This window comes from Ranitomeya imitator, chromosome 6 (genome assembly GCF_032444005.1).
Source record: "Ranitomeya imitator isolate aRanImi1 chromosome 6, aRanImi1.pri, whole genome shotgun sequence".
Lineage (NCBI taxonomy): Eukaryota > Metazoa > Chordata > Amphibia > Anura > Dendrobatidae > Ranitomeya > Ranitomeya imitator.
In genome coordinates this window covers 193,671,722-193,696,999 of record NC_091287.1, presented here as the reverse complement: position 1 = coordinate 193,696,999, position 25,278 = coordinate 193,671,722, and the positions used below count along the sequence as shown (strand labels likewise).

Genomic DNA, 25,278 nt, shown 5'->3' with positions numbered 1-25,278 from the left:
TGTAAAAAAAAATGATGTGTCTGAGTGCTGCAGCCAATCACAGGTCTCAGTGGTAATGCCAGAAAGTAAAGGCACTGAGGCCAATGATTGTCTGCAGCTGCTGTATGCATCCAATTGTTTCTGGAATGTGAATAACAATCAGCAAGGGCCGCTGCAGTATCTGCACTGGGGGATTCAATCAGTGAGTAATGGAGAGAATGGGGGATTTATGTTTTATTTAGTTATATTTTGTTTTGTAACATTTGTTACTACCATTTTTTAACTCTTGGACATCTTTAAAACGAAGTAATAAACTTTTTAAATAATAAAATACTTTTTTGTAATAACAGCATATATCATACATTGCTGGGTGAATACAACAGAGTAATCAGAATATATATACATAAATAATTGATATGACATCTTATCTTATTACAGTTGGACTTAAGCGTTGGTGATATTTGAACCTCCGAAGTGATGAGGGCTGATAATGGCACCTGGGATGCCAGAGTCGGACTGTCAGAATTTATTAGTGAATTTATCTTCTCCGCCTCTTTATTACATGCTTCAATCTAGACAGAAGAAAAGGACATGCTGAGAACTTGGCTTTATCACCTACAATAATAATAATTATAATAATAATTTTTATTTATATAGCGCCAACATATTCCGCAGCACTTTACAATTAACAATACCCAGGTATAACTGAGGTGATATATTTCAAAACTTATTTCCAGTGTTAAAAGATCTACAGTTACTATTTTATATAATTAGAAAGAGCTGAGAAATCATTTGTAGCATATGATACACAGTATAATGTATTGGTTCCCCCTACAATGCTGTAGCAATATATCCTCTGCACACAAACAGACTTTAGTATGGCTTACTTATCACAATTTGTTTGTACTCTTAAATGGAACCAGTCAGAGCCATCGCCACATATTGTTTATATGACCTTAAAGCCAGCCAATGCCATTTGGGACCCTAAATACCGCTCTAGCAGCAAGAAATGTTTTGATGTTGTGTCTGGAAGTTCATTGGGTCATGAAGATACACTTCTAGCTCCCAGGGTGAAGGATTAATCATTTGCTCTGGTACTTGGCCATTGACCTGTCAGGGGAAGGTGTTGCCAGGCAGGAAGCAAGAAGGGCATCATCAAAAGGATCAACTGACTTGTCTTTTAAAGGGCTATACAGTCATAATAATGGTCCGGGGAAGTAAAAGTTTCTGCCAAATTCCCTTTAAAATCTTTTGTTGCTGCTGATAGTCCTTTAACAGGCCTGACAGCAGGCAACATAGTTTTCTACACCTGGTGATTTATAGAGACAGAGAAAATATTAAGATATGCCCATTGTGGAAATTTATAACGGCTTCTGGAAATAAACATGAGTTAGTGCATTATAGGGATCCAGTTAGCATGTTATTGTCATCTAATCTGGGAGCAGCATAATGTAGAGGCAGAGATTCTGATTCCAGTGACATGTCACTTACTGGCCTGCTGTTGTAGTTTTGATAAAATCAGTGTTTTATCAGCAGGAGATCATCATTAGAGGTCTTGTAAACCTGATGCCAGGTAGTCTGGTATATTCACAACCTCTGCATAACCCCGTCCCTACCACTGATTGTCAGCTTCTGCCCATGTACACAGCTGCCAATCAGAGGAGTGGGCAGGGTTATATAGAGCACGACATTCAGATGTCTGCTAGATCTGCAGTAGAGAAAACAGGAATTTTATCAAAATGACAGCAAGCAGCCCAGTAAGTGACACATCGCAGGATTCAGGATCTCTTCCTCTTCATTAAGCTGCTCACAGATGGGGCAGCAAAAACCTGGTGACGGATTCTTTTTAAGATTTGCTATGCTCAGACCACATCTAAGGCCAGGGTCACTTTTGCGTGTGCAATGCGAGAAACATGGGCGAGTCTCTCACATCAATACCCAGCAGCTCAGGACCAGAGCATTCAGCTGCATAGAAATACATGCAGCCGTACACTCCGGTGCCGGCAGCTGTGCCAGGTATTGATGTGAGACTCGCGTGAGTTTCTTGCATTGCACACGCGAGTGTTACCCCGGCCTAAGATAGATGTTCCATTGCAAAACCCATTTTAAGTCAACATGATCCATTACGTAACAGTGATATCTATTGCATTTACTTTTAAATACGCAATACGGTTTCACAGATGTAGTCCTTTTTTTTAGATTTTGTTTACAGGGTAAGGCTGAAGTCACACACAACGTATAAAAATACGGTCCGTTTTTTACGGACCAAATACACAGAAATGTTCCCTAAACAGTGATCCGTATCTCCTCCGTAGGCAGGGTGTGGCTGCGTATTTTACGCATGTCATCCTCCGTATGTAATCCGTATGGCATCCGTACTGCGTTATTTTTTTCTCGCAACCTTGCAAAATGGACATATAATGGATCCATGGGCTCAAATATTTGTGAAAACAGGGGTTAAAATAGAGGGGCTAAATCACGGAAAAAACTGGCTCCCGTGCAATTTTCTCCGCCAGAGTGGGAAAGCCAGTGACTGAGGGCAGATATTAATCGAGAGAGACCATGGTTATTGCCCCCCCCCCCCCCCGGCTAAAAACATCTGCCCCCAGCCACCCCAGAAAAGGTGCATCTGTAAGATGTGTCTATTCTGGCACTTGGCCACTCTCTTCCCACTCCCCTGTGTTTTACAGCCAGGAGCAGTCGCATCAGCACCGCTCCTGGTTGCAACTGTATTTAACCCCTTGAGATGGATTTACTGCATGGGACATGACTGTACGGCAGACAGGTATGGGATATTGTTGTTTTTTTATTTTTCCTTTTTTTTCAGAAGAGATGGGTCGCCACTTGGATTAAGCATACAATAAAGATATTAAAACCCATGTGTTTATTTCATTAAAATACTTCATTCATTAGGTGTGTGTATTTTAACCCTTTATTACTACTGGATTAATAATGGATAGGTGTCTTATTGACACCTCTCCATTATTAACCTGGCTTAATGTCACCTTACAATAGCAAGGTTACATTAACCCCTTATTACCCCATATCCCAGCGCTACAGGGGAGCGGAAAGAGAGGCTAAGTACCAGAATAGGCGCATCTTACACTTTTTAGCCGGGGGGGAGGGGGGGGCAATAACCATGGTCCCTTTAGGCTATCAACATCAGCCCTCAGTCACTGGCTTTCCCACTCTGGCGGAGACAATTGCGCTGGGGCCCAAAAGCTATGTGTTTTTGGGCTAACACCCTTCTTTGCTTTCCTTTGAATCATCCATCAGTGCTTATAAAACTGCATATCGCTGAAAGTTGTTAATGTCAGTTATGATGGACTGTTTGATATTACTGATCATCCATCAGTGCTTATAAATACTGCATATCGCTGAAAGTTGTAAATGTCAGCTATGATGGACTGTTTATTATCACTTGAACCAGGTTTTTAATCGTTTGGTAATTTGACCTCCCCCTGCTATCATTTTTTCTATATCTACTTTTTCTGTAGTCCTATGCAATATAGGCTGTGTGTATCTATGGAGTGGCCATCATAGCCAACACATCATAGGACCTTTGTAGCTATATGCAAGTGCATTGCTGAGGTATAGTCTATTTCTGTTTATTAGGAATATTTGCATGGGGGAAGTGAAATTGTTTGTGCATTATAGCCTTCTTTTTTACCTAATGCTTTTCTTTCATCTTTTTTTTATGCTTATTGTTTTCCCACCTATAGCCTGATAGGAATAAATAGGGCGAGCTGGGGATAGTCGCCGTTGAGTGGGGGCGCCAAAAAAATCGCTTCTATCAGGGTGCCAACCTCCACTGCTAGGAAGGGACAGCAGCTAAGCATAGGGATTTTTGTTAGGTTATGTGCACGGCTAGGTCTATTGTGTTTCACTGGGATTAGGTATTTTTATGTTTATATTTAATAAAAAAATATTTTTTTAAAGGGACTACATGTTACACAGTTGATTATTTTCCCTATTATATATATGTTTTTTGTTTTGTACTTTTTTTCACTACATAAATAAAAAAAGTCTCAGATCAGTTTTAGGTTTCAGTGAACATTGTAAAAAGAAGCAAAAAACAGCTGTAGAATTGCACTTCTTTTGCAATTTCACGGCACTTGGAATTTTTTTCCTGTTTTCCAGTACACTATATGGTAAAATCAATGATGTCGTTCAAAATTACAACTCGTCCCGCAAAAAACAGGCCCTAACATAGCCTTATTGACAGAAAAATAAAAAGTTATGGCTCTGGGAAGAAGGGGAGCAAAAAAAGAAAATACAAAAGAGGAAAATCCCAAGTTGGAAAGGGGTTAATACCAATTTGAAGTACATGCAGTACTGTGCAAATTTTTAGTCTCTGCAAAGCAAGAATACTTAAACATTTTTTAAAACAATAGAAGTATTATTAGTTTATTTTTATCAATTAACAAAATGCAAAGTGAATAAACAAAAGAGAAAACGTTTCAATATTTGGTGTCATCACACTTTTGCCTTCAAACCAGCATCAAAGCATCAATTCTAGGTATGCTTACACGCTATTTTTTATTTAAATTGTGTAAAGTGGCATGGGGCTGTAGCTCTGGGTGAGGTACTCATCTCTTTTGTCCCTACACGTTACATGAAGGTGGGGGTCCTGGCTGGGTGTGTGGACTTGAGCTGAAAGGTGCAACCACTTGCAGTCCACATGTAACCAATGACTTTGGTTTGCCAGGACCATATGTTTGACAGTTCAATGAGGGAGACCACCATTTGAAGATAAACTTTTTACCATGAAAACTTGGGGGGATTATGTACATTAGATAGCGGGCACGCAACTTGATGAACGTTTCCTTTACAATACAGAGCATTTTCCAAACAATTTCAATTCCTTCCTTTTTACTCGCTTATACTAAATCTTCAACGTTCCTTTCTACCTCTCCACAGCACAGCTCCACTCCATACTACAGTCCAATTAGCAAGAATCCTACTATCAACCTGCAATCACAGGACCTGTCTCTCATTGATAACTCTGTTTTTTTTGTCACTTCTCTCTCTTACTCTACATCGTTAGGGACACCCAGGTAATGTGGCACTGCTCACATCAGACCTTGGGCCTTCTTCTAACGGACTCTGGGCCCTTTCTGATGTTCTGACAAGAATTGTCTTTTGTTCCTTCAGCCTAGCACTTCCCACTCTGGGCTAGTCCCAACCAAGGTTGTGTTATGATCAAAAGTATACTTTGGTCAACAGATCTTGGACTAATAATAAGCTCCACAATTGAATGTTTTTACAAGAAATATTCCTGTGCTGAGATAATTTTAAAAATGTGCCCCTGCTATGTCCTGTGCAATGGCTGTGTCTTATCGTGTAGGAACATGGTCTGATCATACCACAGCTCCTGGGCAGGGGAAGATGCAAAAGAGTATAGACATTACAGCAGGGAATCACAGCTGATTCTTTTAGTGGGTAAAATATTTCAGTGCCTCTTTCTAACAATGTTTTACCTGAAAGAAAGACTAGGCTGTGACTCCATGCTGTTATGTCTGTACAGTCTTTAGCTTTCTCCCATGTTCAGTAGCTGTCGTGAATCTGACCATGTTACTGCACAGTCGGACACAGCCATTACACAGGGGCAAATTTTTTACCATGTAGAAACGCTGCAGATTCGCAAGTGATTTACAGTACAATGTAAATCAATGAGAGAAAAAAAAACGCTGTGCTAATGGTGCGAAAATTCCGGGCGGAAACGCTGCGGATTAAAAGAAGTAGCATGTCACTTCATTTTGGGGATCTACAGCGTTTTTGTTCCCATTCCATTATAGAAATCCGCAGGGGTAAAAAACGCAAGAAATCCGCACCTGTTTTCTGCCAAGAGATACAGAATCTGCACAAAAAATTCCTTAGGCTAATCCGCAACATGGGCACATAGCCTAATAAAATTATCTTGAGAAAGGAAATTTTTTTTTTTTTTTAAATACATCCAATTGTGACGTTTATTATTATTCCAATATCTGTTGACTAAAATATACTTTTGTTTGTGGCACAACCCCCATTAACCCCTTTACCCCCAAGTGTGGTTTGCACGTTATGGACCGAGCCAATTTTTACAATTCTGACCACTGTCCCTTTATGAGGTTATAACTCTGGAACGCTTCAACGGATCCCAGTGATTCTGACACTGTTTTCTCGAGACATGTTTTACTTCATGATAGCGGTAAAATTTATTTGATATTACCTGCATTTATTTGTGAAAAAAAGGAAATTTGGCGAAAATTTTGCAATTTTCCAACTTTGAATTTTTATGCAATTAAATCAGAGATATGTCACACAAAATACTTAATAAGTAACATTTCCCACATGTCTACTTTACATCAGCACAATTTTGGAACCAAACATTTTTTTTGTTAGGGAGTTATAAGGGTTAAAAGTTGACCAGCAATTTCTCATTTTTACAACACCATTTTTTTTAGGGACCACATCTCATTTGAAGTCTTTTTGAAGGGTCTATATGATAGAAAATACCCAAGTGTGACACCATTCTAAAATCTGCACCCCTCATGGTGCTCAAAACCATATTCAAGAAGTTTATTAACCCTTTTGGTTCTTCACAGGAATTTTTGGAATGTTTAAATAAAAATGAACATTTAACTTTTTTTCACAAAAAATTTACTTCAGCTCCAATTTGTTTTATTTTACCAAGGGTAACAGGAGAAAATGGACCCCAAAGGTTTTGTACAATTTGTCCTGAGTACACCGATACCCCATATGTGGGGGTAAACCACTGTTTGGGCGCATGACAGAGCTTGGAAGCGAAGGAGCGCCATTTGACTTTTCAATGCAAAATTGACTGGAATCGAGATGGGACACCATGTTGAGTTTGGAGAGCCCCTAATGTGCCTAAACATTGAAACCCCCCACAAGTGACACCATTTTGGAAAGTAGACCCCCTAAGGAACCTATCTAGAGGTGTGGTGAACACTTTGACCCACCAAGTGCTTTACAGAAGTTTATAATGCAGAACCGTAAAAATAAAAAATTATATTTTTTCACAAAAATTATCTTTTCGCCCCCAATTTTTTATTTTCCCAAGGGTAAGAGAATAAATTGGACCCCAAAAGTTGTTGTACAATTTGTCCTGAATACGCTGATACCCCATATGTGGAGGTAAACCACTGTTTGGGAGCATGGGAGAGCTCGGAAGGGAAGGAGCGCCGTTTGACTTTTCAATGCAAAATTGACAGGAATTGAGATGGGACGCCATGTTGCGTTTGGAGAGCCACTGATGTGCCTAAACATTGAAACCCCCCACAAGTGACACCATTTTGGAAAGAAGACCCCCTAAGGAACTTATCTAGATGTGTGGTGAGCGCTATGACCCACCAAGGGCTTCACAGAAGTTTATAATGCAGAGCCGTAAAAATAAAACAAAACATTTTTCCCACATAAATTATTTATAGCCCCCAGTTTTGTATTTTCCCGAGGGTAACAGGAGAAATTGGACCCCAAAAGTTGTGGTCCAATTTGTCCTGAGTGCGCTGATAATCCATATGTGGGGGGGAACCACCGTTTGGATGCATGGGAGGGCTCAGAAGGGAAGTAGCGCCATTTGGAATGCAGACTTAGATGGAATGGTCTGCAGGCGTCACATTGCATTTGCAGAGCCCCTAATGTACCTAAACAGTAGAACCCCCCCCACAAGTGACCCCATATTGGAAACTAGACCCCCAAGGAGCTTATCTAGATGTGTTGTGAGAACTTTGAGCCCCCAAGTGTTTCACTACAGTTTATAACGCAGAGCCGTGAAAATAAAAAATCTTTTTTTTTCCCACAAAAATTATTTTTTAGCCCCCAGTTTTGTATTTTCCCAAGGGTAACAGGAGAAATTGGACCCCAAAAGTTGTTGTCCAATTTGTCCTGAGTACGTTGATACCCCATATGTTGGGGTAAACCCCTGTTTGGGCACACGGGAGAGCTCTGAAGGGAAGGAGCACTGTTTTACTTTTTCAACGCAGAATTGGCTGGAATTGAGATCGGACGCCATGTCGCGTTTGGAGAGCCCCTGATGTGCCTAAACAGTGGAAACCCCCCAAATTATAACTGAAACCCTAATCCAAACACACCCCTAACCCTAATCCCAACAGTAACCCTAACCACACCTCTAACCCTGACACACCCCTAACCCTAATCCCAACCCTATTCCCAACCGTAAATGTAATCTAAACCCTAACCGTAACTTTAGCCCCAACCCTAACCCTAACTTTAGCCCCAACCCTAACTGTAGCCTTAACCCTAGCCCCAACCCTAACCCTAGCCCTAACCCTAGCCCTAACCCTAACCCTAGCCCTAATGGGAAAATGGAAATAAATACATTATTTTAATTTTTCCCTAACTAAGGGGGTGATGAAGGCGGGTTTGATTTACTTTTATAGCGGGTTTTTTAGCGGATTTTTATGATTGTCAGCCGTCACACACTGAAAGACGCTTTTTATTGCAAAAAATATTTTTTGCGTTACCACATTTTGAGAGCTGTAATTTTTCCATATTTTGGTCCACAGAGTCATGTGAGGTCTTGTTTTTTGCGGTGACGTTTTTATTGGTAACATTTTTGGGCACGTGACATTTTTTGATCGCTTTTTATTCCGATTTTTGTGAGGCAGAATGACCAAAAACCAGTTATTTATGAATTTCTTTTGGGGGAGGCGTTTATACCGTTCCGCCTTTGGTAAAATTGATAAAGCAGTTTTATTCTTCAGGTCAGTACGATTACAGCGATACCTCATTTATATCATTTTTTTATGTTTTGTCGCTTTTATACGATAAAAACTATTTTATAGAAAAAATAATTATTTTTGCATTGCTTTATTCTCAGGACTAGAACTTTTTTATTTTTTTGCTGATGATGCTATATGGCGGCTCGTTTTTTGCGGGACAAGATGACATTTTCAGTGGTACCATGGTTATTTATACCGATTAGTCATGAATATGCGGCTCCACCTCCCATAGGGGTGGAGCCGCATATTCATCACTGTAATGGGCGGCACCACGTGACCGCTCATACAGGAGAAGGTGCGGCAAGGACAGGACACTGCGAGGGAGCCAGGTGAGTATTTTATTAACAGCGGGTGGGCGCACAGGGGGTGGGGACAGGGATCTTTATTTTAAACACGAGAAAAAAAAATGGATTATTCATATCTTCTCTCCAGCGAACGCTGCTGGATAGAAGATATGAATGGTGGCTTCAGCACCAGATGCAGGGGACAGCGCTTATCTCTAGCGCTTTCTCCTGCACGCTCCGTGTGGTACCCAGTCGGCACACGAGCGGCACACGTGTGCCGTACGTGTGCCACACTGATGTGCCACATAAACGCACGGGCACACGGACACGGATAATTCCGGTACCGATTTTTCCGGTACCGGAAATATCTGGATGTGTGAGACTGGCCTGACATTGAGATCAGAGCTCTGTGTTGGCCATATCCTCACTCTAAGGGCTCCTTCTCACTTGCGTGAAATACGTCCGAGTCTCGCAGGTCAAAACCCGGCTCTGCCGCCGGCACTCCAGAGCGGAGCGTGCGGCCCCACAGCAATACATGGAGCTGCACGCTCCGCTCTCAAGTGTCGGCGGCAGAGCTGGGTGTTACCATGCGAGACTCGGACGTATTTCACGCAAGTGAGAAGGAGCCCTTAGGCTATGTGTCCACGTTGCAGAAATGCTGCGGAAATGTCCGCAGCATTTCCGCAACTCCCTGCCGCGGGTAAAACTAATGCGGAATTCGCATGCGTTTTCCCGCAAAACACAAGCGTTTTTAGCTTGCAGAATGCTAGCTTTAGCTAGCGATTTAAAGCATCGCTTGGAAAAGTGATTGACAGGTTGGTCACACTTGTCAAGCATAGTGCTTGATAAGTGTGACCAACTTTTTACTATTGATGCTGCGGCGCTCCCGGTACCTTCCGTTCCCAGGGATGCTTTGCGTGAAGGACCTTTGTGACATCACGGTCGCGTGACCGTGAGGTCATCTCACAAGATTCGCGCAATGCATCCCTGGGAATGGAAGCCGCAGCGTGCACCCCTGAAGAGATCGGGGACCGTCGGAAGGTAAGTATAACCCTATTTTTTATTTTAACAGGAATATGGTACCCAGGAGTCGCCTCTTCTGCAGACTGTGGGTACCATCCGCACATGAAGCCAAGCATAGCCACACGAAGCATAGCCAAATGCGTAAACTGAGCGTTTCAATGCAATCCTATGGCAGCAGAATCACCGCGATTCCGCAGAAATTATGAACAAGCTGCAGATTTTACCGCTATGCGATTCTGTAGCGGGAAAATCTGCAGCATGGGCACAGCAACTGCGGAATCCCATAGGATTGTGTTTTTTAAGTGGTTCCGCTGCGGCAAAAAACACGTCGGAAATGCATAAAAAACGCATCTTGGGCACACAGCCTTAGGACTCTTTTTTTTTTTTTTCACTGAAGATAGTTGTATTTTTAGGGTAATAATTCAGTAGCAGAATAAATTTGGAACCAATCAAACACCTCTCTGGTGGTATTGCATAATGGAAAAGTACAGTGGGGGGGGAGGGGGGAATATTTAGTCAGCCACCAATTGTGCAAGTTCTCCCACTTAAATAGATGAGAGAGGCCTGTAATTGACATCATAGGTAGACCATATCTATGAGAGTCAAAATTGAGAAAACAAATCCAGAAAATCTATTTCTCTGATTTGGCAAGGTTTAATTTTCAAATTATGGTGGAAAATAAGTATTTAGTCATTAACAAAAGTTCATCTCAATATTTTGTTATATATCCTTTGTTGGCAATGACAGAGGTCAATCATTTTCTGTAAGTCTTCACAAGGTTGGCACACACTGTTGGTGGTATGTTGGCCCATTCCTCCATGCAGATATCCTCTTGAGCAGTGATAGTAACATAGTAACATAGTTAGTAAGGCCGAAAAAAGACATTTGTCCATCCAGTTCAGCCTATATTCCATCATAATAAATCCCCAGATCTACGTCCTTCTACAGAACCTAATTGTATGATACAATATTGTTCTGCTCCAGGAAGACATCCAGGCCTCTCTTGAACCCATCGACTGAGTTCGCCATCACCACCTCCTCAGGCAAGCAATTCCAGATTCTCACTGCCCTAATAGTAAAGAATCCTCTTCTATGTTGGTGGAAAAACCTTCTCTCCTCCAGACGCAAAGAATGCCCCCTTGTGCCCGTCACCTTCCATGGTATAAACAGATCCTCAGCGAGATATTTGTATTGTCCCCTTATATACTTATACATGGTTATTAGATCGCCCCTCAGTCGTCTTTTTTCTAGACTAAATAATCCTAATTTCGCTAATTTTGATGTTTTGGGCCTGTCGCAGGGCAACACTACTTTCAACTCCCTCCAAAGGTTTTCTAAGGGGTTGACATCTGGAGACTGGCTAGGCCACTCCAGGACCTTTTATGCTTTTTACGAAGCCACTCCTTCGTTACCCTGGTTGTGTGCTTGTGATCATTATCATGCTGAAAGACCCATCCACATTTCATCTTTAGTGCCCTTGCTGACGGAAGGAGGCTTAAACTCAAAATTTCACGATACATGCCCCATTCATTCTTTCATGTACACCGATCAGTCGTCCTGCTCCCTTTGCAGAGAAACAGCCCCAAAGCATGATGTGCTTCACAGTAGGTATGGTGTTCTTTGGATGCAACTCGGCATTGGGTCTCCTCCAAACACGACGAGTTTTGTTTCTACCAAACAGTTCTACTTTGATTTCATCAGATCATATGACATTCTCCTAATACTCTTCTGGATAATCCAAATGCTCTCTAGCAAAGTTCAGACGGGCTCGGGCATGTACTAGCTTAAGCAGGGGGACACGTCTGGCACTGCAGGATCTGAGTCCCTGGTGGAATAGTGTGTTACTGATGGTAGCCTCAGGTTTTATGACCAAGGTGCACTACTAAACTATATAAACCGGGGAGGTGCAAAAGCAGTAGTATAATCAATGCAAGGGAAGGAAGAAGGCACTACTGTAATAAAAAAAAAAAAAGGTGCACACTACTCCTGAAAATCATAAAAAATATAGTGAAAAATCTTTATTTAGCACATAAAATAGCAAGTGAAATAAAACATAATTAAAAACAGATGTGGGTACAAACACTCCATAGTCCTGAGAATATAAATAGAGGGAAAACAGCACATTGCAATGTATGTGACCCCATATAACGCAATATGTAAAGTGTCATATGCTTGCTATCATATAATATCTAGTACATTCAGGGGTAAACAATGTCATATAACATATACTGAATGAGAAAACAATAAATGAAAAAGGAACAGCTCCCCAATGTAACCCTCATAACCCAATAAGGTGTCATGGAATCAACACAACCAAACTGCAGATAAAAAATGGTTATTGAGGGATCCTCATAAGCATGATGTCCAGCCTGTAGGTAATAGTGAGCAAACCCAAAACATAGTGGAAAGGAATGGGAATCACTCACGATAGACAGTTCAAAACACAACTGTTGGTGCAATAATGCCAGTCACCAGCAAAAAAGCCCAATAACCTGAGGGAAACTCACACTGGTGTGGATTGATCCGATATGGGAGCAAATCCCAGTTAACCAGGACTAGGGTGGATGGCCCAGAAGTAGCCCCACAGTTTCCTGACTGCTTGCCCTAGAAATGTTGCCATTTAGGCTTGTGGAGAAAGGATCTTTCTGCAACCCCATGTTGGCGGCTGTCCCTCAGTGCTTGATCCCCAGTCGCCACTATTTCTCCAAGTGTGCCATCCCTGCCTTACACTAGCACATATCCAATAACATCAGCCGTGCCCTGAACAATGCTGTGACTGGGAAGGTCCACTTCACCACGAATACCTGGACAAATGATTGTAGCCAGGGATGCTACATTTCCCTGATGGTTCACTGGGTGAACATTGTGGAAGCCGGGAGCCAGTCAGACCTTGAGTCGGAACATGTGCTACAGACAGCGAGGATTTCGGGCCCTGGTTCAATCAGGGTTGCTCCCACCTTCTACAGCAGTTCATGCACCTCCTTCCCGCCTCCATCTCACAAAAATCAACATCTGTCGCACAAGCTGGAAGAACTACCAAGCGGCAACAAGCTCTACAGAAGCTAATCTGCTTAGGTTGAAATGTCTAACAGACCAGACTGATCTGTAGATCTCGCCCCTGAACCTACAACCAGGCATGATCAGGTCTAACAATGTCCGTAAGCTGGTGGCAGCTCTGAAGCTTGGTAACCTCGCACACGTACCATGCCTGGCTGTAACGCTGGTGTGTTTGTGCCTTGTTTCCCCGTCGTTGGTTTGCATGTCTGTGCTCTTACCCTTTGCTTCTTTCCCTCTAATCAGCTGGGATACTGTTGACTGTTACCTGTATGGATGCTGCTCAGTTTTCTGCTCTGCTGCATAGCCGTACATGTGTTGTAATGTCTTTGCTCCACTGCACAACCATCCGCGTGTGCGGCCCCTGGCTGCTGCTGTGGAAGATATCCATGGGTTGCGAGGTCCTCTGCAGTTTGTGCCAGACTTTCCACGTGTGTCCAGGCTTGTAGCCGCTACCAAGTGCCTTAAGCCTCAGTTCCTGTGCTGGCTATGCTGTACTGGTTTCTGTGTGTGCTTTGGGTGCTCGCAGCCACACCTTCCCCGCTTTTATTAGGGGCAGTGTGTGCGCTTGAATTGCAGTCCCCAGCCTATTGCTGAGGGGCAGCTCCTATTTAAAGTTATTCTTCCCTGTTAGACAGGGCCAGAGCTACTCATTAAGTTACAGAACCTAGACATGTGCTTGGTCATCCATGTTGCTCCTGGTGTTTCTGGATTTCAGCTCCTGTTCTGCCTGCTATCCGTTCTAGGAAAGCTGATGTCTTTGCCCCTGGACCTGTGTTGTCTGTGTTGGTACCAAAGTGCTTGCCCTGGAATGTGGATTCCTGCTGTGTGATTTTCTTGAAGTCCTTCTGTGTCTTGTACCAGGTATCCAGTGACTGAGTTTGATGTGGCATGTGTCTTGAAAAGTAAACTTGTCCTCATCTTTTGAAGATGGAGTCCGGTGTTCCTGCTGAGCATCTACTATGCTGTGCTCAGCCTATTATGCAGTGCTAGCTCTGTCCAGCTCCAGTGCCTTGCACCATACTGCTTGAGTTCCTTTCTAGGTCTTGTCCGATGTCCAGAATCTGACGACCGCTGCCTGGTGCCAGGAGCCTGATGACCACTGCCTGGAGCCAGGAGCCTGATGACTGCTGCCTGGAGCCTGACAACCGCTGTCTGGTGCCTGGAGCCTGATGACCGTCATCTGGTGCCTGGAGTCTTCCCTGATGTTCTGTCAGTGTCCCTGATGTCCTGCTGTTCTCTGCCTGGAGCAGTGTCTGTTGTCCGGAGTCCAGAAGTCCTGCCTTTGTCCAGCCTGTGTCCAGATATCCAGTCCTTGGTCCTGGTGGTCCAGCTGGTGTTTCAGAGTGGGCCCCACTTGTGTTCCTGGACGGGCTCCTCCATGTTTCTGGGGAGTCTCCAGTCTACTCATGTTCCTGGATGGGCTCCTCCTCTGTGTTCCTGGGGAGTCTCCAGTCTTGTTTCCTGGTGAAAGCTCTGTCGGTGTGTCCTGGATCTGATGAGCCGATGTCCTGAGCTGCCATGTTGACGTTCCTGGACTTGTGCTGTCCGTGTTTTGCCTGTGTCTCAATGTCCTGCCTGTTCCCTGGGGTCCATCCTGTGATGACGTCTGTCCGAGGGCAGTGTCTGATGTTCTCTTGCTGTGCCTGCGCTATGCCTGAGAGGTTCTCCAGATATACTCGTGCCAGATGACCCTGGACTGCATCAACCAATGATGACCTCTTGCCATCGTCTGACATCTGCTGACCTGTGATGTGCACCCTTCCTTGTTGTGCGGAATCGAGACACATTATGTCTTGTGTTCTGTATGATGTCTTTGTTTAAGTAATCTTTATGCTTCTTCATACCTGAAGTTGTGCTATGTCATATAGTCCTGCATGTCACCACCTTGCCTACATGCTCAGCTGCCACAGGCCCCGGTCGCTGCCCTTCCCTAGTCCAGGTAGGCCCGGGTCCCCCTCTGTGGTCCAGTGGGTTAACATTCCATTAGCACCTGGGAGGCACACCCCACGTTGTCGTGGCCTGGCGGCCTGGGAGCTAAATCTTACTAAGCCAAGCAACGTCCATTCATAACACTGGCCAACGTGCTCACCTTAGTGGTTTAGTGGTTTCACAAAACCTACCCAGATCTGCCTGAGCTACTTGTGAAAGTACGACGCGTGTGTGCCCATTTCGGAAAATCAGCTACAACACCGACTGGTGTGCAATATCACCAAGGGTTGGAACTGAACGTTACATGTGGCAAAGCTTTATGAGCAACATAGGGTATTAGTTGACTACTAGCTACACTATGCACATCAGTATTCTGGTCAGCCTCAGCACATAAGAACTGATGAGTGGGCATGGATATTTGACATCTGTGTGATTCTCCAAAACTTTGAGGACTCAACCAGATGGTGAGCGGCAATGATGCCTAACGAAGAGCTACTGGCAGATACCCATGTCCCAGAGTGCTAAGGAGAAGATGGCTTTCTCGATGCCTGAAGGGTGTTTTCAATACACCAGAATGCCTTTTGGTCTACAGGGGTCCCCAGCAACCTTCCAGAGGGCTATGGATTGAGTCCTGGCACCACATAAGTAGTATGCCGCCGCCTACCTGGATGACATTGTGGTCTTTAGCCCAGACTGGTGTAGTCCTCTACCAAAGGTACAGGCTGTTCTGGATGCATTGAGGAATGCGGGGTTCACCATCAGCCCAAAGAAATGTGCCGTAGGAAAGGAAGAGGCCAAATACCTAGGCTATGTCATTGGGAGGGGGGAGATCACGCCACAGATAAACAAGATTGAGGCGATCCAGAAATTTCTACAACCACTGTCCAAGAAGCAAGTGAGAGCATTTCTTGGAATTGTGGGTATACCGGTTTATTCCAAGGTTTGCCATGATTGCCGCACCATAGGCTTTCTTGGATGATTTCTAGCTGGAAGCTTCTCTGCAAATCTAATTAAGAACTATTTTGGGGCTCAACTACCGTCCTTATGGATGTGTCTCCTCGATCAAGAACAGTGTTGAGCTCAACTACTGCATGTCATCTTATGGACTTATCGAGTTTTGTGGAGGATTTTCGCTGACTCTGGTGCAATGGCCTGGACTTTTCATGCATTCATACTGATTTAATAATCCCTTTTGACGGACTATGTGGGGCCTTTGTTTCATCTATTCTTTATTAATATCCATCGGTAGCCAGGGTCTCAGGTTTTCCATCTGGAATTAGACCTTCATAGTTCTTCTGCACGTCACCTGATAGGATTTATCCCTTCCCCGTTGGGCATCTGCTGTTGTTATACCCAGTCTTGGCAGCCTTATCCTGCAGGAGTCCTGGTATTTATGGCTTGTAATTTAGACTTGCCTTACGTGGTATCATGTAATTCCTTGGGTGAGGTATTTTCTTATGTTCATTAAAAATTCAAGCCTATCATAAAGTACCCGGGAGTCATGATCACCCCATGGTTCATTCAGGACTTTTATTATTCTAACACCAACCTCTATTAAGTTTCTTTACCATCGGGTCCTTGCTGTTTGAGTCTTATATCCATATTTCTTCTCTGTATTTCTGGCCATGGAGTATTGTTTTATGATATTTTTTCTGATCTCTGCAGCACAAATAAATTTGAGTAATTTTCTTCTACTGTATATATTATCCTTATGTTCTGTGTTTATTGTCAGTGTTTTTTTCTTTTTTGAATTTTCATATTCATTCTCATTAATATTTTTTCATATTTTATTATTTTTTTCTTTTTTGATTTTTCTCCTTCGCCTCATTGGAGGACACAGACCGTTGGTGTATGCTGCTGACAATAGGAGGCTGACACTAATTGATACAAAAAAAGTTAGCTCCTCCCCTGCAGCATATGCCTTCATGCTGGCTCTCAGCTAACCAGTTCTTGCTTAGTGTCTGTAGGAGGCACATGGGTCTGGTTTAGACCCCATCATTTTTATTTTATTTTTTACTTTTCTGTAAATTTTTATTTTTTAATTAACGGAGTGAACGGGGCGACGGAGCCTTTCAAGGTTCCGATCTCCTCCGAACCATCAACAGGCGAGAACTTGGAGTGTTGCCTCCCCGTACCCTCTCCTGTGACATGGGAAGCCATGTCTGAGCTCACTTCAGGGGCGACGGTTCCTTCGGGTCCCGATCTCCCCACACCAGCAACGGGCAAGCACATGGAGTGTTGCCTCTATGAATCCTCTCCTGGAGCCAGGCCTAATGCCGGACAACTGGCCCTGTCCACCCGGGGGCTTGAACTCCGTGGATGTACAGAGTCCCCTTTCTATGGTGTCCGAGCAGCCCCCACTGTCCCACCACTGTTAAAGCAGATGGCACAAGGAGGCGGACGGTTCCTCTCCACTTCCCTAACAAAGGGATAATGGATTGAGGGTTATCGCTTTATCCCTGCACCGTCCACGCTGCAATACCTGACCTGCTGCAGAACAGCACAGTCATCCGCGGCGGCTCCATGCCGGGAAGCACACCAATTGTGAGTGAATCCAGTCAGCGATGGGCCCCTTCAGTGGGATATTAACATGCTGACAGGCAGCCGCAGCTTCCCTGTGGCCCACCTCCCTAAGGCCTCTATCACATTTCCGTCAGTACATGGCCATCGCAAACCGTCGGCCCCACGTACCGACGGACGTTGTGCACAAATGTGCACAATGTGGCAGCGGATTCAGTTTTCAGACGCATCCGCTGCCCATTGTGAGTCCTGGGGAGGAGGGGGCGGAGTTCCGGCCGCACATGCGCGGTCAGAAATGGCTGTTTCGACGGACGAAAAAACGTTACATCGAACTTTTTTTGTAACGATGGGCCGCCAAATACCGACGCATCCAGTGCACGACGTATGGAACGTATGTCCATACGTCGCGATGCGTCGGTAATACAAGTCTATGTGAAAAAAACGCATCATGCGGGCAACTTTGCAGGTTGCGCTTTTTTCACAGAACGACGCAGTGCGACGTTCACATTCTGACGGAAGTGTGAAAGAGGCTTAAGGTAACGCTCCGGCCAGCTGCAAAAATTTAGCCCTCGGCTTCGGCCGATGTGTAGGTCGCATCCCGGATGTCGCACCCGCACTATGGCACGCTAAGGCGGCTCCGCCCATCTTATCTGGAGTTTTCTGTCTGGCATGGGAGTGTTCGCTTTTCTTGGCCCACTGCCCCTCTATTCTACCCCTGGTATTGCTCCCGCTGGCTGCAGAAATATAGGCCCCAGCTTGGGCCTATTCATGGAAGTCACGTGGTTCTGCCCACATCGCATCTGTGGCTCCGCCCCCGAAATGGCTCCTCTCGCTCTCTGCGAGACTTTATCACCTCTGCATCTACCAGCGGCCATCTTGGTCCACCCGGCCGGCAGGGGCGATAGTTTTTTGCATTAAAGGGGCACAATGACTCTGCAGCCAGGTAAGGAAGTACTGCTCTTTTCCCTTCTGTACTTACATGAATGACCCGTATTATTTCCCGGTCTTAATGGAGGCACATGACCAGTATTCCCTGGTCTTAAAGGCACATGACCAGTATTCCCTGGTCTTAGAGGCACATGACCAGTAAGAAGCTGGTCACCCTAAATGAACTCAGGAACCCTCCGACGCCGATCCCAGCATATACCAGAGTACCATAGTTCCCCTGAGTGGGCTTTATCACTGCCACATCCCATGGCTTCTCTGATCAAGAGATTGAAGCCCTCCGTGAACACTCTGTGGCTCGGAGTGCTAGCAGGACCGATATATATGGTTCCTATCCTACATGGGAGCCATCGGCTAGCAGGGGCCGCAAGTATTCTAGAAACGCACAGGCGTCTAGAAAATGGAAGCTTCATTTCCTGATCTCCCTCACCAATAATTTCCTGAGAACAAAACTTTGATATGGATTGGATACTGCCTTGGATCTGGACTCACCAGAGCTTCAGAAATGCATGGATTCGCCTATTTATATCATCAACAAATCTCTGTTGATTGAGGGCTACGGTTCTACTCTAGATCACGCAGTGTCCCTCATAAGGAGACTAAACTCCCTCTCAGAGCATTTGTCATTCACCCAGACAGGGAGCGTCCGGATAAGCGATCCACTGGACAGAAGCCTCTGCAAGCGCGGTATCCTTTTTCAGCCAATATGCAAACACGTGGGGTGTCCCCTCCACGTATACCCCCCTATACCTGGTCTGATTCTTAGGGGCGACGGGTCCATTTAAAGGGCACCGATCTCCCCACACCATCAATAGACAAGCACATGGAGTGTTGCCTCCATGTATACTCTTCTGCAGCCAGGCCTAACACCGGAACCAACCCTGTCCACCCGGTAACCTGAACTCTGTGGATGTACAGTGGCACCCTTTTTTGGCATCCAAGCACCCCCCTCTGCATCTCCACTATTTAGCAGATGATGTTTAGAGGGTGGTGGATCGAGGATTCATCATTTTAACTCTGCAATGTCAAAAGAGAGCGGAAGTAGCAATGAACAGCTTTTCCTGACCTTCTGGATGCAGCCGCGCATTCTGCCACTTGGCAGATTAACCGGGTAGAGCCTCCTGTGGATTGTCTACCAGTATTCCTGCCCAATGGGTCATCAATTAAAATTACAATGGACTGTCAGATAGCAAATCTGGTTCGGTCCGTCTTGCAGCCTCGGGTTGAGTGCTCTACCGTTCCTTAGCCACTGCATGGGTTGCTCGAGCAGTGGTCTCCTGGTCGGAGACCTTAACTACTTTGATTCACATCAGTAACCTTTTCCTGAAGACAGTACAGCTGGTCAATCAAAATTTCTTGAGCGGGAGACTAGCTGGTTCTCACCTCTCGGATGCAGATAGTTGCGCGGTGCTGTCAGCAGCAAAAGCCATTACACCCAGAAGGGCATTATAACTCAGAGTATGAAAGCATACTCTGCGTTCAAAAAGCCTCTGACATCACTCCCTAGGATCGCATGTTTCCTATAGACTCAACCAGCAGTGGAAGAATTGTCCAGGACGGTCTAGATCTAAGGGATCTTGGTTCCAAAAAGGGGGACCAAAAAATAAGACTGATCCTGGACCTCAAACTTTACCAAGCTGGACATGGTCCTCCTTCTTCGGATGGAGTTCCTCTGCTCAGCAATTACTTCAATGGAAAAAGGGTGGATTTTCTGGCATCCACCAACATTCGGGATGCTTACCTTCACATTCCTATTTTCCCCTCTTCAAAAATTCCTTAACTTTTCCATTCGCAAACAACATTTTCAAGTCACGACCTTGTCCTTCGGCCTTGCTACTGCACCCTGAGTGTTCGCAAGGGTCATGGCAGCTGTCATGTTCCTCTTGCACCCTAGAGGCGTGGTCGTCCTGCCCTATCTGATCGACTTCCTAGCCCTTCTTCCAGGACTACGCTGAGTTGTCTACATCAATTGCTATACCCTCTCTCTCCTGGGCTGGCAGCTTCATCTAGACGGGTTTTTCCTGTTTTCCAGCCCAGCAGATATCCTTTTTGAGGATGATGCTGGACACTTGCAGAGGGTTGGTATTTCTCCCTTGAGACAAGGCCATGGCCCTTAAACTCAGAACTCACTTACTTGATCACTCATTCCATTCGATTTGCTGGGAGGGTCATTAGGGAAAAAGGGTGACAGCAATGGAAGCTGTTTTCTTCGCTCCGTTTGTTTTCTGTAGGTCAAACAGGCTTTCAGAGGATAGTCTCTGAGTTTCTTCCTCATCCAGAGGAGTTCCTTCCAGTTCAATGATTATTAGTGACTACCGATGCCAGCCTTCTTCTACCGATCTTTGTTCTGGGGATCTGAATGCTACGGCTAGTCCTACAGCAGGTCCTCTGCCTTCTGGCGGGTCATCCCATCCGAATTCAATTGGATAATGCCACGGCTGTGCCATACGTCAATCATCTAGCAGGTACCCTCGGTCAGGCAGCATGGACGAGGTACCTCACATTCTCTGATGGGCTGAGATCCATCATTCGGTGATCTCGGCAGTACACATCCCAGGAGTAGATCTCTGGGCGGTAGACTTCCTCAGCCATCAGGGTCCCGCCTCAAGTGAGTGGGAACTTCTCCTGGAAGTCTTCCATCAGATCTGTCTTCACTGGGGCACTCCAGATGTAGATCAGATGGAGTCCAGACTGAACGCCAATGTATTCGTGTTCATGGTTCAGCCTCAAGATCCAAAAGGCATTGCAGTGAATGCTCTGGTTCTTCCATGGTACCAGTTTCCGTAACCCCCCTTCCCCTACTTCGGAGAGTCATTTGGAAGCAGGAAGGCCCAAAGTGGTCCTGGGAGATCCGCACGGAAGACGTTAGGTGTTTTGTTTGTGGAGCTAGTACTTTTTCCGACTTATTGCAACGAAACTGCAAGTAGGGACTTTCTCGCAGGGAGTTTTCACATGTGGTCCTTCCCTTTCACATACCACTAGATCTTTGGGACCTTAAAGGGAACCTGTCTCCCCTCCCCCCAGGCGTTTTTAACTGAAGGAGCCACCTTGTGCTGCACTAATGCTGGTTTTATAATTTGTCCTTCATAGCTCTATTTTGTCAGGGAGGCATGTCTTCCCCCCTGACACAAACTCCTCCCAGCCATCACTCAGGGCCTCTGGGCGCCGCCTCCATTTCCTTCATGAACGTCCCTGGCGCCTGCGCTGTAAGTTCCAAGGGCAGCGCAAACTGCGCATGCCCCCAAAAAAGAAAAAAATTGGCCTGGGAGTCTTACAGAAGACTCCTTTTTTTTTATCTGGACAGAATTTACTATCAGGGAAGGTTGCCCCTTTTTTTCTCTGCGATCTCGTCATCCTGACAAGTCTTCGGAGCTAGACACTCTGTTCATTCAGACTTTTTTCCTTATTACCATCAAGGCAAGGTTGTCCTCAGGCTATCCCCGTCCCTTGTTACCATGGTGGTATTGTATTCCCAATATTACGAGGGCATCGTTCTTCCCTTATCTCTTCCGGTACCAGTCCATAAAACGGGAGGGATGGGTTCTCTATATTCTGGAAAAAGTGAGTGCTCTGAGTAAGTACATATCGTGCATGGCATCCATCCGAAGGTTGGACACCTTATTTGGGCTGCCTGACGGTCAGAGGAAGGCTTCCTGACGGTTACAGGAAGGGTTTAGCCATTTCATCGGCCATGTTAGCCTGGTGGATTCATTAGACCATTCAAGAGTCCTTCCGGGTTAGGCCGGCATCACACTAGGCGTATGAAAATACGGTCCGTTTATACGCCCATATATATATATATCTTATATATAATTGTCTAAGGGTCACTTCCATCTGTCTGTCCTTCTGTCACAGTTATTCATTCGCTGATTGGCCTCGCCAGCTGCCTGTCATGGCTGCCGCGACCAATCAGCGACGGGCACAGTCCGGGAGAAAATGGCCGCTCCTTACTCCTCGCAGTCAGTGCCTGTCGCCCGCATACTCCCCTCCGGTCACCGCTAACACAGGGTTAATGCCTGCGGTAACGGACCGTGTTATGCCGCGGGTAACGCACTCAGTTACCGCCGCTATTAACCCTGTGTGTCCCCAACTTTTTACTATTGACGCTGCCTATGCGGCATCAATAGTAAAAAATGAAATGTTAAAAATAATTTAAAAAAAAACCCCTGGTATACTCACCCTCCGTATTTGCTCGCGCTGGCCGCCATCTTCCGTTGCAGGTTCCTGTGGCAAAGATGGTATGGGAGAAGGACCTGCCATGACGTCACGGTCATGTGATCGCAATGTCATCACAGGCCCTGCGCGAGAAGGACCTGCCATGACATCACGGTTATGTGACTGCGACGTCATCACAGGTCCTGCGCTCATACCACCCCTGGGACCGGAAGCTGCCGTGGACTACAAGGGGCCCTCGGAAAGGTGAGTATATGTTTATTTTTTATTTTTTAACCTGTGACAAACCGGCTGGGCAATATACTACATAGCTGGGCAATATACTACGTGACTAGCCAATATACTACGTTGCTCTGTGCTGTATACTACTTCGCTGTGCAATATACTACGTGGCTCTGTGCTGTATACTACGTCACTGGGCAATATACTACGTGACCCTGTGCTGTATACTACGTCACTGGGCAATATACTACGTCACTGGGCAATATACTATGTGGCTGCGCAATATACTACGTCACAAGGCAATATACTACGTAACTGGGCAATATACTACGTTGCTGTGCAATATACTACGTCACTAGGCAATATACTACTTAACTGGGCAATATACTACGTAACTGGGCAATATACTACGTGGCTGGGCAATATAGTACGTCACTGGGCAATATACAGTACTACATGGTTGGGCAATATACTACGTGACTGGGCAATATACTACATAGTAACATAGTAAGGCCGAAAAAAGACATTTGTCCATCCAGTTCAGCCTATATTCCATCATAATAAATCCCCAGATCTACGTCCTACAGAACCTAATAATTGTATATAGTAACATAGTTAGTAAGGCCGAAAAAAAACGGTCTACAGCACCTGGTGTTCCCAGGAGGTCTCCCATCCAAGTACTGCCCAAGCCCAGCCCTGCTTTGCTTCCGAGATTGGGCGTATCCAGGGTGGTGTGGCCAGTAGGAACAGATACTTCAAGGCGGCACCCGGATTTGAACCAGGGACCTCTCGATCTGCAGTCGAATGCTCTGCCACTGAGCTATACCCCCTCTCATGAGAGTAGGGCTCGTCCGGGATTTAAACCCGGGACCTCTTGCACCCTAAGCGAGAATCATACCCCTAGACCAACGAGCCGGCTACGTCACTGGGCAATATACTACGTGGTTGGGCAATATACTACGTCACTGGGCAATATACTACATCACTGGGCAATATACTACGTAGCTGGGCATAATACTACGTTGCTGCGCAATATACTACGTCACTAGGCAATATACTACGTAACTGGGCAATATACTACGTGTCTGGGCAATATATTACGTGGCTGGACAATATACTACGTGACTGTGCAATATACTACGTGACTGTGCAATATACTACGTGGCTGGGCAATATACTACGTGGCTGGGCAATATACTACGTGGCTGGACAATATACTACATGACTGTGCAATATACTACGTGGCTGGGCAATATACTACGTGGAGATGCATATTCTAGAATACCCAATGCGTTAGAATCGGGCCACCATCTAGTATATATATATATATATATATATATATATATATATATATATATATCATACAGCGCTAGATAGCAGAAAAGCCGGTAATTCGATTGCGGGTTTTTGCTATCTCTTTCCCAAACCCGACATGATATACAGTGGGGCAAAAAAGTATTTAGTCAGTCAGCAATAGTGCAAGTTCCACCACTTAAAAAGATGAGAGGCGTCTGTAATTTACATCATAGGTAGAACTCAACTATGGGAGACAAACTGAGAAAAAAAAATCCAGAAAATCACATTGTCTGTTTTTTTTATCATTTTATTTGCATATTATGGTGGAAAATAAGTATTTGGTCAGAAACAATATTTAATCTCAATACTTTGTAATATATCCTTTGTTGGCAATGACAGAGGTCAAACGTTTTCTGTAAGTCTTCACAAGGTTGCCACACACTGTTGTTGGTATGTTGGCCCATTCCTCCATGCAGATCTCCTCTAGAGCAGTGATGTTTTTGGCTTTTCGCTTGGCAACACGGACTTTCAACTCCCTCCAAAGGTTTTCTATAGGGTTGAGATCTGGAGACTGGCTAGGCCACTCCAGGACCTTGAAATGCTTCTTACGAAGCCACTCCTTCGTTGCCCTGGCGGTGTGCTTTGGATCATTGTCATGTTGAAAGACCCAGCCACGTTTCATCTTCAATGCCCTTGCTGATGGAAGGAGGTTTGCACTCAAAATCTCACGATACATGGCCCCATTCATTCTTTCATGTACCTGGATCAGTCGTCCTGGCCCCTTTGCAGAGAAACAGCCCCAATGCATGATGTTTCCACCACCATGCTTTACAGTAGGTATGGTGTTTGATGGATGCAACTCAGTATTCTTTTTCCTCCAAACACGACAAGTTGTGTTTCTACCAAACAGTTCCAGTTTGGTTTCATCAGACCATAGGACATTCTCCCAAAACTCCTCTGGATCATCCAAATGCTCTCTAGCAAACTTCAGACGGGCCAGGACATGTACTGGCTTAAGCAGTGGGACACGTCTGGCACTGCAGGATCTGAGTCCATGGTGGCGTAGTGTGTTACTTATGGTAGGCCTTGTTACATTGGTCCCA

General features: G+C 45.1%; 1 protein-coding gene, 2 non-coding genes and 1 pseudogene across 5 annotated transcripts in view; all 4 read right to left on the bottom strand.

Moving 5' to 3' along the window:
• Window positions 1-200: 200 nt before the first annotated feature.
• RECK (reversion inducing cysteine rich protein with kazal motifs) overlaps window positions 201-25,278 on the bottom strand; it is a 764,658-nt gene continuing 739,580 nt past the window's right edge. For all 3 annotated transcript variants that reach the window (XM_069730400.1, XM_069730403.1, XM_069730401.1), the window contains one exon: window positions 201-551. In XM_069730400.1, coding sequence (XP_069586501.1) covers window positions 336-551 — 216 coding nt within the window. In that variant the 3' untranslated portion in view covers window positions 201-335. The remainder of the gene's footprint in view (window positions 552-25,278) is intronic.
• Window positions 23,516-23,625, bottom strand: LOC138644263 (5S ribosomal RNA; annotated as a pseudogene).
• On the bottom strand, window positions 23,638-23,709 carry TRNAC-GCA (transfer RNA cysteine (anticodon GCA)). The gene has a single exon. It is a non-coding gene; the product is annotated as a tRNA-Cys (tRNA).
• Window positions 23,723-23,794, bottom strand: TRNAP-AGG (transfer RNA proline (anticodon AGG)). The gene has a single exon. It is a non-coding gene; the product is annotated as a tRNA-Pro (tRNA).